At 47.3% G+C, this 17,381-nt stretch overlaps 1 protein-coding gene across 3 annotated transcripts in view; it reads right to left on the bottom strand.

The window, feature by feature from the left end:
* The window catches only part of SORL1 (sortilin related receptor 1), a 155,776-nt gene that overhangs the window by 60,940 nt on the left and 77,455 nt on the right, over positions 1-17,381 (bottom strand). For all 3 annotated transcript variants that reach the window (XM_027578686.2, XM_027578687.2, XM_027578688.2), the window contains exons 15-21: positions 14,664-14,792; positions 14,079-14,164; positions 10,266-10,438; positions 9,057-9,188; positions 6,702-6,793; positions 5,185-5,431; positions 4,375-4,513 (exon numbers count right to left, since the gene is read on the bottom strand). In XM_027578686.2, the coding sequence (XP_027434487.2) occupies positions 4,375-4,513; positions 5,185-5,431; positions 6,702-6,793; positions 9,057-9,188; positions 10,266-10,438; positions 14,079-14,164; positions 14,664-14,792 (998 nt within the window). The remainder of the gene's footprint in view (positions 1-4,374; positions 4,514-5,184; positions 5,432-6,701; positions 6,794-9,056; positions 9,189-10,265; positions 10,439-14,078; positions 14,165-14,663; positions 14,793-17,381) is intronic.

The following is a 17,381-nucleotide window of genomic DNA, read 5'->3' as shown; positions in this document are numbered from 1 at the left end:
CACATACAACTATCGAGCAACATAAAAAGCCACATAAATTATGAAATGTATACTTGTTCTTTTGGCTGTGACTATTCATCATCAAAACTGGGGAAAATAAACATAAAGGCTTTGATAAAACTCAACTGATGATGCTTCTTCAGTTGTGCCATCTCACGGACAGAGAAACCGCCCCCCCCCGGCCCCTCCCCCTGAATCTCATCCAAGCAATCTGTTTCCATCCAGCCAAGATTTTAGCTATGTCACGCCTACACTGACCTGCAGGTTGGAAAACAGGGTTCATTAATGACAATCAGTATTGATATAGGTCATGATACACTCAGTAGCTTTGGAATGTTGGCGCTTCATCAGTGTTTAACTGGCATACACATAAAATAAAAATTGCAGGGGCGCCTGGGTGTCTCAGTTGGTTAAGCGTCCAACTCTTGATTTTGGCCCAGGTGGTGACCTCAGGGTGGTGAGATCGAGCCCTGCGTCGGGCTCCGTGCTCAGCACAGAGTCGGCTTGGGATTCTGTCTCTCCCTCTGCCCCTCCTCCAGCTCGCACACGTGCACACTCACGCGCGCTCTCTCTCCCTTTAAAATAAATAAAATCTTTAAAAAAATAAAAACAAAAATCGTAACGATACAGCAACAGTGTTGTTCCGATGCTAAAGACCAGAGAGTATGAAGCATTACCAAACAGATGAAGTACACACACCCACAGAGGGGAATCCATACGATGAAACGTCCTACAAATAATTCAATCCACTCTAAAGGTAGAGTTACCATAGCAGAATAACCTCCTGACAAGGGCAGAAATGCAGAAATCAATTCACCCTGACCTGTTCCATGGGCAGAGGCTGTTCCTTTTTCAGAAGATACATGCCCTAGGCTACAGGGAGGAACACAAAGCTGCCGCTAATGGAAAACAACTCCAAAAGGATCTGGAACGTGTTCTCTGTATTCAAAGGACAACATATCATTGAATGTTCCAAGAAATTGAACAATAACAGAATCTCTGAAAAATACTCAGGGACAGGATGATAATTTCACACGGAGCTAGGTCTGTAAAACAACGCGACTAATGCGTTCACGTGGGGAGCAAGTGCTCCTGCCCAAAAAAGCAAGAGCCACAAGTACGGAACCCAAAACAGGGTGCGGTATTTCAGGAGGCTAGTCTAGACAGAGACGTCTACAGTCTGAGAGGCTGTATCTGGGGCCAAAGCCCAAACCAAGCAGACCGAGTCACGGACCCCAGGAGGTAGGCAGGGCAGGAGCTTATGGGGTGCTACAAAGCCACAGAGAACCTGGGTGAGCATGGAAGGAGTACTCAGCAGAATTCCACCAGAACACGGCCACAGACTCTTTCTATAGGATGCTGCAGTCTCGTGTGGGCAAGGCAGGTAGATGTGAAGAGTGGACAAGTGACAGTCATCGCCTCCAAAGACGTCCCCTTTGAAGATCAAACAGCTGCATGATGTCTTCATGGGGCAGATTCAGAACACATTCAGATTTCCTCTTTGGAAAATTCCCCCAGAACCTGTCTAGGAGCCAGAAATGCTATTATCTTGCTTAATTATCTCTACGCTTGACAATTATCAAAATCAAATCCACCCCATCGAGTAAGTATTTGCCCTCACTGTAGGTATTTAAAAGCCCTGGCTTACTGCAGACTCTGAAGGACAATTCCCAGAGCTCCAAAATATTTTCATCCATTGCAACACCAACTTGATATATCAACAACCTTGCAAAGTAAGCGCTTTAAAGAAAAAGCACTCTTTATGAAGAACAGATCCCAGTGACACTACATAAAAATCCACCAGACATAAAGATTAAGAAAGGCATCTGTTTATGACCAAATAACCCAAATGGACAAATGTTCCAAGTGAACAAAATTTTCATCACAAACAAGGATCAATCAAAATCTAGTACTTCTATATTGCTGTCATATACCAGGTCACCGCTATTCCAACAACAGATGATTAAGGGAGCAGAGCTTAACGCTTTTACCAAAGTCAAGCTCAAAAGTCCATTAGGCCATGGTTCAAATTCTTACCACTTACTAAATATGTGATGTAGAAACATGAACCTGACTTTCATGTCCTCATCTAGGAAATGGAAATATTAACATATGGATTTTGGGAAGATTAACGGAGGTTATTCGAGCCCACAAAGCACATCAGTGTGTAATCCCTTAATAAATGTAGGTGATTATGTGTATTATTATCTTACACATGGCTAATAGGCAGTCCTGTATGTGTTCGGAGCAGACAACAAAAATAATATTGACTGGCACCAGGGGTGGCCCATGGGCAAAATGAATTTGCAAAAGAGTGTCCAAAAAAGCAAGCAGGTTAGAGCAAACAAGTTCAAGGCTGAGCGGCACCCGCTGCGTGCAGGCGGTGCGGGCAGCCAGATGCCATTTCAAAAGCTTTCAGTGAACCCAGACTAGCCCATCTGAGAGATCTCAGCTTTGCTTCTCTGGCCCTGTGCCTGTGGGCAGGAGCTCGGCTGCAAGTATCCTGCTCACACAAGGGAGGAAAGGGGAATCCCAAAGGCCAACGGAAGAACGGGGGAAGGAACAAGGAGGGGGCAGCGACGGGCCGTGACGTTGCACGGTCCCGGCTCTGTGTTCTACCCGCTGGCACACGTCTCCTCCAGCCAGACCCCAGGCGGACTCCCAGAATTACTCCAGATGGTTTAAGTGAAGGTGACTCTTTCAGGCATGAAGAAGACAACATAGGCACACGCTGTGACCACAGACCATCCTCCCCCCAACTCCCCAGGACCCGGCTGTGACTATGCATCAGCTGGAATGCGGCAAGCGACCAGCCAAGACCAGGGACGGGGGAGCCCAAGGATCACACGTTCACCAGAACGTGGTGTTTCAGGAATGGTCGTGCGCTCCACAAGCACATGCTTACAAGCGCCTGTCAAAAGGAAGACCTGCTTTCTGGACTGAGCGGTAACTCAGAGAAACGCTGATGATTCACTTGGCTTGCTAGCGACGCCCATCAGCAGGGGCTCGGGGTCCTCCATCAAACAAAGGCCCTGAGTTTCAGCCTTCGGACCCCAGAAGCAGGAGTCCTTCATCTCTCCCTATTTTAAAATAGGCACCTCCTCTGGGAAGAATGTGACTCCTCGATTTAGCGGCCGAACTGGAACAAAGGCCCAGCTCCTACACTAGCAAGGGACCTTTGAGAAACCTAATTCGCCCCTGAGATGCCGTTGCCTGATCTAAGAACCATGGATCATGATACCAGCCCTGCCCACATCCCAGGTCCGGGGCAGACCTAACAATAATACAGACTTACATTTCTAACGTTCTTTACCGTTTCACAAGGGTATTCTCAATGCTATCTTCACTGGTCCCCCCCCAAATAACAATGATATCTATAACCATCTTATTTCCCCTTTGTCAATCTTCTCTTAGCAAAGCCAAAACCCAGAAAACAATGTCACCATTGTGGTGCCAAACAGGAAACCTAGCAGTTTGTCAACAAAGGCGAGTCAGCAGAGCCAGGATGCTATTTAATCCTGCTGAGATAAACAGGGTGTTTCTTAAAGGGACTATTCTTCCCAGAGCATCCTGCTCTCTCTCTGTCCTGTAGAGCCCACAGTGTGGGTAGCACACAGAGGGAGAGGGCGGGAAGTAAGGAAGGAGGCTTTCTGCAGCACAATCTCGGTCTCTGGGACCAGCAAGCAGGTCACAAGCCTTGCACCAGCTCTTGAAGCCTCACCCAACAATCTTGAAGACAGCTGCTGTCCACACCCATTGGCAACTGGCCCCTTTTCATGACCTCTTTCAACAAAGACTGAGCCCTACCAAGTGCTAGGCAGTGGCCAAACTGTTGGCGGGGGGACACGATCTCCTTCTTTGTGGGGTTTAAGAGTTTCAGGCAGGGACACGTGAATTAACGTGTCATATAATGATGCCTCGTGTGACAAGGGAGGCAGGTGCTCAATGAGCCACAGGTCACCTGGGCAAGCAGAGGGCGAGACAGGACTCCCATCGGCAGGCAGTAACTGGTGGCGCACCCCGCACAGCGCTGCTCCCTGTGAGGTTGCCAGATGGGGAGTAAGCACACGCGGGGGTTCTCCAGCTGCAGCAGAAGCTACGCCACCCAACAGTCAGGGGCCAGAGGCAGGAGGAGGGTGTAATTACCCACCAAGCATCACACTCTAGGCAGGCGAAAACACGCTGTCTTCCAGCTGTTTGTGTACCATTAGAAAAGCAATTAAGAGGTCATTAGGCAGAAATTAAATAATGGGCATGTTGTCGTGACAATAAAGACGCAGGCCGTCAGCTCCTGCCCGAGCAGAGACTGCCCACGCCCAGCGCCTTCCTGGAGATCACAGCGTGGGAGAGATGAAGCTGGCAACGCGGCCTTACCAGTCGTCCTGCCCTTGTAGAAAATCTTCATGTCCATCAGCCCCGTGAGCTGACTCGCGAGAACCGCCACCTGGGAGCCGCTGTATTTGGAAGCTCGGAAGATGCTGAGCTGCGACCAGTCATCCCAGTAGATCTCATTCTAGAAAGAAAACCTTTGTTCATCAGCCCAGCTCCTGGGTCTCCGATCCTGGGCCCTCAATAAGAACAAGGGTTCACCCACACAGAGGACACCTAACATTCTGCGGTGAGGGATCAGCCTGACAGAGATTTCCACTGAAATGCAAGGCAGTGGATTTGTCCAGACCTCACCCAAGAGCCACCCTGAAGGAACTGCCTGGCAGAAACTACCTGAGAAGCATTCAAGTTTGACTTCAGTTCGAAATCTGCTTCCCAGTGGCAGGAAAGACCAACCATTCTGTTCTCTAGAGTCAAAACAGCAGTCAAAACAGCCACCCAGGCTGGCCACCCGGGTGGGACGGAGCCCATTTGAACCCATCAGGACACGAAGTGAGCAGGAGACAAAGACACGGAGCCCAAACTACCGGCACTCAAGGGCAAAAGGGGATTTTTCTATGAAACAACCTTTAACCTTCTGAACTGGGAACAGTGAGCAGCCCAGACGCCTGGCAACTCTGACATCCGTCCAGATGTGCTAAAGAAAACAGGCTCAAATTCAGAAGTGAGCTGATTCCTCTAGAAGTTAGTCAAATAAGCATCTCTGCAAAAACCCAAGGTAGCAGCTTTTCACCTCAGTACGCTCTTCACCTGCTCTAACAGACTGCCCAAAGCTGGGAGCAAAGGAAGTCCCACCTTAAAGACGGCAATGGCATAGGGGTGGGGGAGGTTGTCCAGGATGATCGAGCGCTGCTGGCCATCAAAAGTGATCCGCTCGATGCAGTCCAGGTAGGCATCTGTCCAGTAGATCCACTGGTCATCCACAGAGATGCCGTTGGGCCACTTCACATCCTCTGACACAAGACGATGGACGGCAGAGCCATCCATATTGCTCCGATAAATTCCTGGCTTCAGGTCTCCCCAGTCGGTCCAGAACATCACCCTGGTCAAACCAGGAAAGAACACACATCACATCCGACCTAGGGAATTGGGAGTGAGATACTATCCCCAGGAGGTAAGAAGCCTCTCTAGAACCGGAAGGCCAGTTAGTTTGGCAGTATTATTATTACAAGCTGTAATTATAATACTTAACACCACTGAATTTCTTGCCCCAGAAATTCCTTTGCTGGAATTTATCTACAGATACAATCAAGTTATGTGAAGACAATGTACAAAGACATTCATCAAAGCATTGTTCACACTAGCAAAAAAATTATGTATGTGTTATGTGTCTATACACACACACACAGACACACACACACACTTTTAGGTGGATATATGTGTATACATGCCAACAGGTTAATCTACAGAGAAAGGGACAGACGACGGTACATACAAAAAAATATTTTGATGCCTAAAAATCTACATGTTTTCACGTGTGCTCACAGGAAAAGATCATCTTCAACCCATGTTGAATGTTTTGAAAACACGCACAACAGTAAATATCTACAATTCTATTTGATGCATGAGTGTGTGTGTGTCCGTGTGTCTTAAGGCTATGTGCTTGCACGTGGATAAAAAGGAATTCTGAATGATACACAAGAAACTACTAACCACGATTACCCCTAGGAAGTATGAAGGAGAAGGGTTAAAAGTGAAAAAGGAGGAAACGAATGTTTTTCATTTCGTAAACTTCTGTTCTCTTAATATTTTTAATGAAGTACATATATATTTTTCCTTTTAAAAAATAGATCTAATTCTCAATCATAAATACTAGAAGGATAGAAAGCCTAATGCAGAATTTTCTTTTAGCTATGTTTAAGTTAAGAAATTAATTTAAAAAACACCTTTGCACTTCCCAGGTGCATATAAATTGCTAGTAAGAAAACCTGTGGGGGTCGGGCAAGGAAGAGATGGAAGGGATCGTATGTTTGCATCATGTGCCAAACTTGAGATAAAGAATCCTTACAATATCTAACCAGGCCTGACTACACTATATCTACAGAGAGACTTTTAATAATACCTTTCGTTGGAGAAACACCCCACGGATGTGAGAGACTCTGGATGTGGAGACTCTGATGCTTGCTAACAAAAGGGGAATGGAGTTACCTGACAAGATGACTGAGCTCTGGTTTCAAGACTCAAAGTCAACAGATTATTTCAACCACAATCATCAGAAACAAGTTTGTGTCTGGCAGTTGGCACTTCCGCGAGCAGACAGATGTCTGTTGCAGCATCCACCACATGTTGATTTCCTCTGGGGCCACACTTACCCGTCTTGGGGCAGGAGGACCAGAGCCCTGGGCCGGTCGAGCACAGAGGAGTTGACAATCGTGAGTCGGAAGTCACCATCTGGATTAGCTACCTGACAAGAAAAAGGAGGGGGAAGGGGCCGGAGGGGAGGCCAAGATGGATCTGAGCTCCTTGAAAGCCCACATCACAGTTTCCTGCTGGGCTGCCGCCCACAGACACGCACCTCTGTGGCTGCCTGATTCCCCTGCAGACTCATCTGGGAAGCCTGCCCTGACTTCTGGTCAGAAGGAGCTGTTCCCTCCTCGGGCTCATGGGACAATCCTTACATGGTCTGACAGAGGGGCCAGCGCTGTTGTCCGTGCCCCGGTTCCGGGGGCATGAAGACAGATCTGCACAAAGTACTCAGGACATAGTACTTATTTATCCCACCTACGTTGCTCCATGCTCCAAAGCCACCAAGGGCTCCACACTGTCCACAAAACAAATATTCAACATCCCAGGCCTTACAATTAAGAATCTCCACAGACTTGGGCGCCTGGGTGGCTCAGTTGTTTAAGCGACTTCCTTCAGCTCAGGTCATGATCCTGGAGTCCCGGGATCGAGTCCCGCATGGGGCTCCCTGCTCAGCAGGGGATCTGCTTCTCCCTCTGACCCTCCCCCTTCTTGTGCTCTCTCTCTCTCATTCTCTCTCTCTCAAATAAATAAATAAAATCTTTAAAAAAAAAAAAAAGAATCTCCACAGACTTTTAATTCTCTCTCCTCCATATTCTCTCTCGTCCGCTTCAGCCCCGACAACTTCAAGGAGGCCGGCCTTCTCATGGTTCTCGAAACCTGACATACTCCAACTTGTCTGTCTGCTCTCGCCCTGTCCCCTCCCGGGCCTGTCCTCCGCTCCATAATCAAATCGCGTCTCTCCTTCAGAACTCCCCTCCAGGCCCAGCCCCTCAGCTAACTCCTTTGACTTGCTTTCCTCAAAGAGCATCTACAGTTCTTGCCAGTGACTCATTTTACCATTTCGCACAAACGGTACCTGCGTGGTATGCTGCGAGAGTGTGGACACTTAGGCTTTACGGCATCCCTCCAGCACCTGGCAAAGTGCTGACCACACACAATTAAAGAAAGGAGAGACACAGTAATCACAAGACCACCGATGCCCTACTCAGTACGTGTCAGGCACCGTGCGTCTTCTCACTCGCTTCCCCCAGGCGCACTGTGAGGTGGACACTACCCTCTCCTCAGGGCTCGGCTCGGATGCCACATCCTCAAGGCCTTCCTGCCCTCCTCCACAGTCACACGATCACACTGCCCCGTTGGCCAGGCCCTCTCGGATTCATCGCTGACAGAACTGATAGACGTATGTCTTCAGTGGTTTGCTTCCTCCACTCACATCTCATCTCTCTCAGGACAGGAACTTGTGTGTCTCGTCTACTGCTGCATCCTCACAGCCTCAAACCATACCTGGCAGGCACCATGTAAGAAAGAGCACCCGTCCAACGACGGGGTGCATCAATTCTGTCTCAGACACTGGAAACTGAAGCTTCAGGGGATAAGAAACTCGCCCAAGTCACTTAAGCTACGAGAATGAAGACTGAACCCAGGTCTGGCGCTCGACTTTGGGACTTTGGTCTTGGTGGCTTCTCCCAACAGTGACTCCCTGCCTCTACTGAGCTTTCCACGTGACCCACATGCCGTGTCCCCCCGTAGTCAGGACAAAGAGGGGTGGAGACAATGAGCCAGGGCCTCAGCCTTGACTTCTGGGAGGTGAATGTGCCTATGAGACCATGACTTTGGTGTTGGGGAGGCCCTTTCTTACCCTCACGTGGCCTTAGGTCGCTAAGGTGCAGATAAGTAAAGTGGGCGAATAAGAGCACTGTTAACAGGGTTGTCGTGAGAACGGAATCCAGTAATTCAAGCAAAGTGCTTCCAACCGGGCTTGGCACTAAATAAGTGCTCATTGTCATCAATAATCATAATCATGATCATGATATTGTCTTAATTACTCTAATCAACTCCAATAATACTAGAGCACTGACAATACAGCACTATACTAATGCTATGGTATTATACAATTATCATTCTTGTTACCACCACACGCCTCGGCTAGCCAAAACAGAATCGTTCGGGGCATCGTAACGAAATCTCTGACGGGTTCAGGCATCCTGTTCTCACAGGGGGCCTTCAGGACAACGGGCATGAATTCTGGAACTATCCCCCTTTTCTTCCTTTCCCGGAGGCTCCCTGATCCATTCTCTGGAATTCTCCAAGAATTTCCAGAGAAGTCGGACACACCGGCTCCGCCCCCCGTGTCAAACCTGGCTCGAAGCCCAGGTGCTCCCCCTGCCTGCTTAATTAAGGACAGCATGGGGTACACATACCTCGATCTTTTTGAAGCCAGAGTCCACCCAATAAAGTAACTGGCTGAGGGGTTCAAAAGCCAAGGCTTCTACGGTCTCCAAGCCAGAATTGATGATCACCTCCTGCCCCGTACTCCCATTCAAACAGAGGCGCTAAAGAGAGGGTGGAAAAAAGGCTGTGAGTACGCGAATGACCTCGTGCCAGCTCAAGTCCCATGGATGGCAACCCTTTACTCCACGGGCTTTGACCGGCAAGGGATGAGGTACCTTCTATCAGTAAACTTTCCACATGGGCGAAGCCAGTTTTTAACAAAAGCTTTTCTAAAATGTATTAACGGCTTCCTGTTTCAAGGAGACTCTAGAGCTACACAGACCTTAATCATTGATATTACTTGGCATCATCCTTATGAACGCTGGTAACTGAACAATGCTGTATCCCAATAATGAGGTTGGAGATTACTGAGAAGCATGAGTCTGCTTTTAAAATAAATGAAACCAGACTGCCGTTATTTTTAAGTTCTTGAGTTGGCTTTTCTAGGCTCTCCTCCCTTGGGAGGCTCCTGGCCATCAGGTGCTGTCGCTGGGACAAGCGACACTGAGTGGTCGCTGGCGTCCCCCAGCCCCAGCCCCTCGAAAACCCAGGCACTGTAACATTTCTGCTGGGTTGGAAGTCCAGATAAAGCTTGTTGGAATTGCTTTTCTAGAAAGGATTAAATAGGCAATGAATAAAGATCAAACGGCTCTCCTTTTAAAACGCATGGGCTTGAGTCTGTGGCTAACTAGCTGGCCCATGTGGGGATCTTTATAGTTCACTTGCTGGTTCTTGGCTGTGTTCAGAATAGCTGAAGTGGGTAATTACGTGAACTGCGGGTAAGTCAAGTGTTCCTGTATCACGGCTCGGGAAGAAGGTCGCCTCAGAGGCAGCTGGTGTGATAGTGACTCATCATCCTATACTCCTGATCCTCAAATTTTCCCAGCAGGAAAAGGGAAGCCTCACTGACAAGCAAGACGGCAGAGTTGGGGCTCCCTTAGTCCTTCCTACAAGGACAGAGGTGGGCAGGGCAAGAAAATACCAAAACGGAAGAATGCAAGGTTTCATCCGTCAGCCCCGAGAGGAGTTACAACTTAAAACCTCTAATACCCATTTCCCTAGGCCGTCCTGAAGGAAGCTTATCAGGATTGGGCAGTCACAAGGCACGGCCCCCACGAGCGGACCGAGGGTTGACGTACCTGGATGGTGTCCAAGGCCAGGTCAGACCAATACAAGCAGTTGTGCTCATAGTCAAAGTCCAGGGCCACTGCGGCCCGTAGCCCCGTGAGGGGCAACTGCTCGGTGGCTCCCGAGGCCAGGTCATAGCGGTGGATGGACTTCCGCATGGCATACAGGATGAATTCATTCTCCTCTGCAAAGACACAAACAACAGAAAGGGTGGACGACGGGGATGCTGAGGAGTCCCAGCATGTCTGACCTTCTTTCTGCTCACACATAAACCTCAGAGCCACAGACACACATGGCACAGATCGAGTGGAAGAGCGTCGGAATCAAGACTGAGAAGGTGTGAAAAATGGAATCCCATTTCTGCCTTGAGGGGCAAGTTCCTTCAACTCCTGTAAATCTGTTTTCTCGTCTGCAAACTGTCTTACTTGTTATAATTGTTTTTTTTTCTTTTTTTTTTTTAATTTAGAGGCCCCAGTCATGCTCCAACATCCACGCTTCTGAGCTCGGCTCAGAAGTCTTTGGAGTCACACATGACAAAATAATTACCCCACTCAGCATACTCTCCCTCGTCACATGACTGTATCACATGGCACCATAATCATGTTGGGGAGAGACCCTTAGTCCCTGAAGACTTGTAGCTAATCTGTTTGCTCACCCATCCAATGTTATTCACAATGACATACAGCAATTACATCAACCTATTATAGTTTCAACACAGTAACAGTACATTTGTCCCTGAATACTTACAAAATGTTTCCCAACACAATCATCGCAAAGGTCCTATTTCTTCTTGACAAACCCTGCACAATGTCCATACTACATACCAGGCATTGTTCACTGGTATAATGACTGCATCACGGAAGGACCACTACGAACTCCATTTCACAAATGAGAAAACAGACAGCAGAGAGGTTAACGCACTCGAGGTCACACAACCAGTAAGTGGCAGGAGCAAGGCTTGAACTCGGGCAGTCTGGATCCAGAATCTGTATTTTACCCCCTCCACGATGCTGCCTCTTGTGATGTAGAGGCCAACGCTGTCGTTTTTTAAGGCGCAGAAATAGAGGCCCTGAGTGCTTAAGAAGACTTACTAATGTCAGACAACGAGTAACTAGAAGAGCTAAAACATGCAGACTCTTCTACGGTGACAGAGATGCACAACATACCTGCATCCATGTCGAAGGCGACCACTTTGACGGTAGGCTGCATGTGGGACCTGATCCCTCTACTGCACGCCCGCACAGTGACGGTTTCTCTCTCTATCCCTCATTCCCTTCATTCAGTGAGTTCACACGCACTAACTACCCGCTTTACAAGGGCTCCCACACAGATAATGCACCCCAAAGATAAATCGACCTACAGGGTTTTTGGGTTTTTTTCTAAGATTTTATTTATTTGACAGAGAGAGACAGCAAGAGAGGGAACACAAGCAGAGGGAGTGAGAGAAGCAGGCTTCCCGCCAAGCAGGGAGCCTGATGCGGGGCTCGATCCCAGGACCCTGAGATCATAGGTAGACACTTAACGACTGAGCCACCCAGGTGCCCCTCGACTGAGGGGCAGTATCTAAGTATCTAAGTATCAATTCAACAGTATCTAAGCCACCACCACATGGTAACCAATCTCTTCTTCTGGTTTTCAAGAAAAGCTTCCCACCGTACTTCCCAGTGAAGGGGATCGTTAAGATGAAACCTGCCGAGGCTGTAAATGACCCAGAAACCAAGGACTCTCGTCGAAGCTGCCACAGAGAGCCACAGAGGTTACACTCACAGCAGCAAGCCTCCCACCCACGTCCCTAACATCCGCAAACTCCATTCTGTGGCTTCGGTTTTTCTTCTAACCAACTGATGCCTTTACAGCAAAGCCTGGGTCCAGAAAGACTTGCCTTAGGATTAGGTAGAGAGGAACATTCTGCATTTCCTGTGTTCAAAACTTAACTTAGGAAAGGAACAGAATTCTTGGCCAATCCCAGCCATACCTGAGCACCGCCTGGTCTCTGTGTTATTATAGTAATCATAAAGGAAGAAGGATGACTTCATTTTTAAAAATCCTTCCAAGATGCCCAGACGACCTCCTCTTTGCAAAGATGCTATAGTTCCCATCAGCTGTAGGAAAGCTTCCTTTCCTTTCGTGGTATACCTTGCCTTCTGTGCCACATATTTTTTTTTTTTTTTACACTTAGGAGGTGGCCTACACGACAAACATGATTTTTCCACTATGTTCCCTGTTCTATTTTTCTCCTCTCAGAAAAGAAAATAGCACCTGGGTGGCTCAGTCATTAAGCGTCTGCCTTCGGCTCAGGTCATGGTCCCAGGGTCCGGGGATCGAGCCCCGCATCAGGCTCCCTGCTCCGCGGGGAGCCTGCTTCTCCCTCTCCCACTCCCCCTGCTTGTGTTCCCTCTCTCGCTGTGTCTTCTCTGTCAAATAAATAAATAAAATCTTAAAAAAAAAAAAAAAAGAAAATAGCTTTCCTACCGGTTTAGATGGCTTTAAACTGTTTTGTCCCTCACTGAATTATCTCCAGAAATGTTTATTACAAAAGCATGTACTCCAGCCCTTAAGAGCAATCACTCAAACCCTACTCACCCAAACCCTCATCAATAACAGCTCTTGTGAGGAGCGTATTTGAATATTATCTGCTCATTTGTGGGAATCTGCTGAAGCTGTGTTCTTTTGAAGTCTCCACAGTGAGGGATGTTAATTACTCTGGTAATGATGGAAGATTAAATTAAAGGACTAATGAGCTTAGCATGAAAAACACCGGGGCACACTGGCAAGCAGCAAGTGAACAAGGGGGGCACTCTGCCCCGCCGGAGGAGGACCACGTGCTTCTTGCGATCCAGCAGGCACTGATGGCTATTCCATCAGACACCACCGCCATGGATGCAAGTACACGCCAACCATTCACCTTCACCAAGAGGTCAGAGCAGGAGGAAGGGCTCACAGAGAATAAGGAAGCTCTGCATGAATAAGTACTAGAAACAGAGCAGGAAAGGAAAGATGCTAAGAGATTAACTATTCGCGAGAGTATCATCATTTCGAGACTAGACTGCAAATACCACACACCACTCACTCAACTTAAAGCATGTTTGGACCACACTCTCCCTTTACAACGTATGCACTCACTCCAGAGAAGTTTTTCCTAATGAGCATGCAGAATGATCCCCTAAAGTGATGGGAATGACACTCATTTGCCACTTGGGCAATATCCGAGGAAGAGCATGAGGCTGAAGAGTCTGAATTTGAGCTCTGTCACTTACCAGGTGTGTGACCTTAAATAGGTGGATTAACCCTCTTCTCTGAACATGCTTCTTTATTTTTTTTTTTTAAATGGAGCTTATGACACAATCTGCTCCACTGGGTAGTGATAAGGATTAAAACAACAACACGTGGAAAAGTACATTAAAATGTGTGAAATTCCATTAAAGTATTCATTATACTTATTACTATAAAAGTTAAGATAGACCACTTAGCATCCTCAAAAGACGCAAGTCTCTCTATATTCATCTCTGACAAACAGATCGAGGAACACATAAAAGCCTCCCCCTCACCCACCCCTAGGATACAAGAGATGCAGAATAAACACTTTTCACTGAACAAAAGGGGTCTCCCTCAAAAAATACTTTCCATTCCTACGAAAGCATAAGACTATAAATAAATTTGGTTTGGATACCAGGCTTAGGGGGAAAGGGGAGCTCTGTGATGCTTGTAATTTCCATGTCTTTCCTCCACTAAGCTAGAAGAACCACAAGACTAAACCTGTGTGAGATTGCAAGGATGCTGTAGTAAGTATCTCAAGAACTCAAAGGCAAGAAACCACCTCTTACCTGCCAAGGGACACGGGACCAGTTCTCCTTCCAGTCGTGTTTCAACATCTCCTCCACTACAAGTGTCCCCAGAAATTTTCCGATAGCTGTCACCCCCCACCCCAAGAGCAAGAGGTTAGACATAATCAGGAATAGTCATTAAGTCACCATAATTGGAAATATATTTCCTACCCATGGACAATAGCGTGCATCTATTCACTTCCCTATAGGACAAGACGACATGTAATTGTTCTGAATTGGTCCTGCTTAGAGTTACAATGGGCAGCCCAACCAGTTGGGAAGCTGTCCTGGGCAAAAGTTTACATATATCTCTCCAACAAACTCCTGGGAAGACACGTCCTTGCTGAAGTTTATGACTTAACACAAAGCTAGAGCTGCAGAAAAGCTCACAGATTTGCGTTTTTCTCGCTGAGGGTAGAAGAGTCTGTAAACATCCTAATTCTCAATATTGCCCAAGCTCCCTGAGACCTGCTAGCTTGGAATCCAAGCACTGGGAGTATGAAAGGAACCCAGGTGGTCCTCTCTGCTCTCAAGCCCAGCGCAGGCCCCTCATGTCCCGGCTATGACGACCGGTGTGAGACATACCCTCTTGTTCTCCTGTAAGTAGAGCCCACAGGACAAGGCACGGGAGGAGAGTAGGGCTTCCCAGAAAACTCAGGATCCGGAACACAAACCTCTAAGAACAAATCTTCACTCATCTTGAAGCCGAAGTCACTAAAAAGGCAATTAGGGTTCGTTAGAGGCGTTGGTTTACATACTTGGGGCATGTCAGTACCAAACCTCGTGACTTCTCCCACAGCACCTACCGCTTTAATGTAAATTAAAAGAATTTTCACCTTTTTACATTAATTAAAGAATTAAAGAATATTCACCTTTTTACATTAACACAGTTTCAAAAGAAACTTTACATCTGAGCCATGACTGGAAAACCATGATCATATGCCAAAAATAAGACAAAAACAATATAAATCATTATACCAAAAAACAAAATAATATTAAATTTTTTAGCTGGATCCAGTTCCCTACCTAAAGACTCTGGGTCTGCCTGGTCTTTGTTAAGAGGGATTAGGAAATGGGGGTGCCTGGGTGGCTCAGATGGTTAAGCGTCTGCCTTCAGCTCAGGTCATGACCACAGGGTCCTGGAATCGAGTCCCGCATCAGGCTCCCTGCTCAGCAGGGAGCCTGCTTCTCCCTCTCCCTCTGCTGCTCCCCTGCTTGTGCTCTCTCTCTCTCTGTGTGTCAAATAAATTAATAAAATCTTTAAAAAAATTTTTTTTAAGTAGGGATTAGGAAATGGGGGTGCCTCAGTGGTGCAGTTGGTTAGGCATCTGACTCCTGGTTTTGGCTCGGGTCATGATCTCAGGGTCCTGGGATGGAGCCCTACATCAGGCTCTGTGCACAGCACAGAGTCTGCTTGAGATTCTCTCCCTCTCCCTCTCTCTCTCTCTGCCCCTCCTATTCATGCTCGCTCTCTCTAAAATAAATAAAATCTTTAAAAAAAAAAAAAAAAAGGATTAGGAAATGTAAAAAGTTACTAGCACCCAGTGATCCTCTCTCCTTGATGTGATTAGAAGAATTAAAAAGGAAATTTAAAAGAATAACCTTTTTTTAAAATTAAAGATTCAATGTTATTTAAGACCATGTCCATACTGTACTACCTAAAATTACCTTGGGTGTTCATCCTGCACTTCGGGACACAGTGCTTTGGTCCACGAGACCTTTCACAATTTGAGGGCCACATATCTCTGCCAAAACACCCATCTCCAAGGGCAGAGCCCCAGAGTAGGAAGCAGGGAAGCGAGGTCTAGTCCCAAATCTGCCCTTTACTGCATGACTTGTCCGGACTGCATTCAACAACCCCAAGATGAGGCAACTGCCCTAGCTAATTCCCGAAGCCCCAACCAAAACTTAAATTCTAATTCAAAGGGATTTTCCATATTGATGTGCTCTACTCAAAAGGCTTCATTTACTCTATTCAGTCCAATGAATACTTATTTAACACCTTCTCCACGAGAAGTATTAACAAGTCCAGGGCTAAGTGGTTTGTGTTGTTTATTGTGTCATAATCCACATTTAGCAATTTGTAGGGATTTTTCAGAAGGGAGAGCTTTATGACTGTACTGAACGGGTCTCATTCATTAAATTAGGTAATTTCTACCGAACGGCCGCTTAAAATCTTTTTGGGGGCCAGGTGGAGCTTTAGCTAATTACATATTTGCCTCCGATGGCAAAGCACCCGTTCTTAGGGAGGTTTCTTCAATCTGTAGGTTATGGCCTAACAGGCTGTGAATACACACTGGAGAGTCAAGCCCAGCTTCTGAAAGAGACTATCTCTGAAACCAGGGAACATATGGGCCAGTGGGTGGGCTTCCCAGAGAGGTGAGAAAGGACTGTCAGAAGCAAGCAGACTTTCCAATGTAGTTGTCCCTCAGGAGCTGAACTAGTGCAGAGACTGTAAGTTCCCTCATTCTCATTTCCCCTCCTGCTGTCAACCTTCAGACCATCTCTTTCCTCACGGCCACAGTCCAAGAGCCACACAGTCCAGCCAGCTTCTTTCCAGCAGCTGCACAAACACAGGCCTTGGGCCATCACCCTCACGATCTCATGTGGCCTTAAAGCCCAACTCCGTGAGGGGCAAGGGCAGGTGGTTTTCCTGGTCTATAAGAAAGGCTCAGCACCTCGTGGGTTTCCATGAGTCTGCTGGGGTGAGCGTGCAGACCAGCGGGAGCCAGGCCAGTTTACCAAGAAGGCACACCAGCCTCTGGTTTTGGTTTGTTGTTGTTGTTTTGGAAGAAGAGGGGCAGATTTTAGAGAAAAAGCACAGTAGTGGTCATTAAGAAAAAAAAAAAAAAACCAAAGAGTTGTTAGATTTTCTTGCATGTTTTTTTACTTCATTTTGTTTTGAAGTAGTTAATGCGGATACGAGAGGGAAGAAAGAGAGCACTAAAATTTTGTTCCACCAAGGGCCTGGGCCTCTACAGTCAGGGGGACCTCAGGTCAGCAAAAACTCTCCGATTAGAATTACAATTTGGGGGTATCGAAGGGAGAGCAGAAGGCAGCAAAGGGGCACTGGACTGACACCTCTGGGAACATCAAACAGCTCTGTGGTTTTGCAGTGGAAGGGTCTACGCTGTTATCTTGGAGCCACAGAGCTTTCAAAGGCAATGCACATCTTGTACCGTCCAAAACCCTGCTGTTCAAAGGATGGGTTTACAGATAAGCAGCACCGGGATCGGCCAGAGCCTGGCCAGAACTAGAGAATCAGAGCCGGCATTTTCACAAGATCCCAGGTGATGCACACGC

The sequence above is a fragment of the Zalophus californianus genome, chromosome 11 (genome assembly GCF_009762305.2).
Source record: "Zalophus californianus isolate mZalCal1 chromosome 11, mZalCal1.pri.v2, whole genome shotgun sequence".
In the NCBI taxonomy this organism is placed as follows: domain Eukaryota; kingdom Metazoa; phylum Chordata; class Mammalia; order Carnivora; family Otariidae; genus Zalophus; species Zalophus californianus.
Note: the sequence above shows the minus strand (reverse complement) of the source record. Positions and strands in the feature narration are given on the sequence as shown.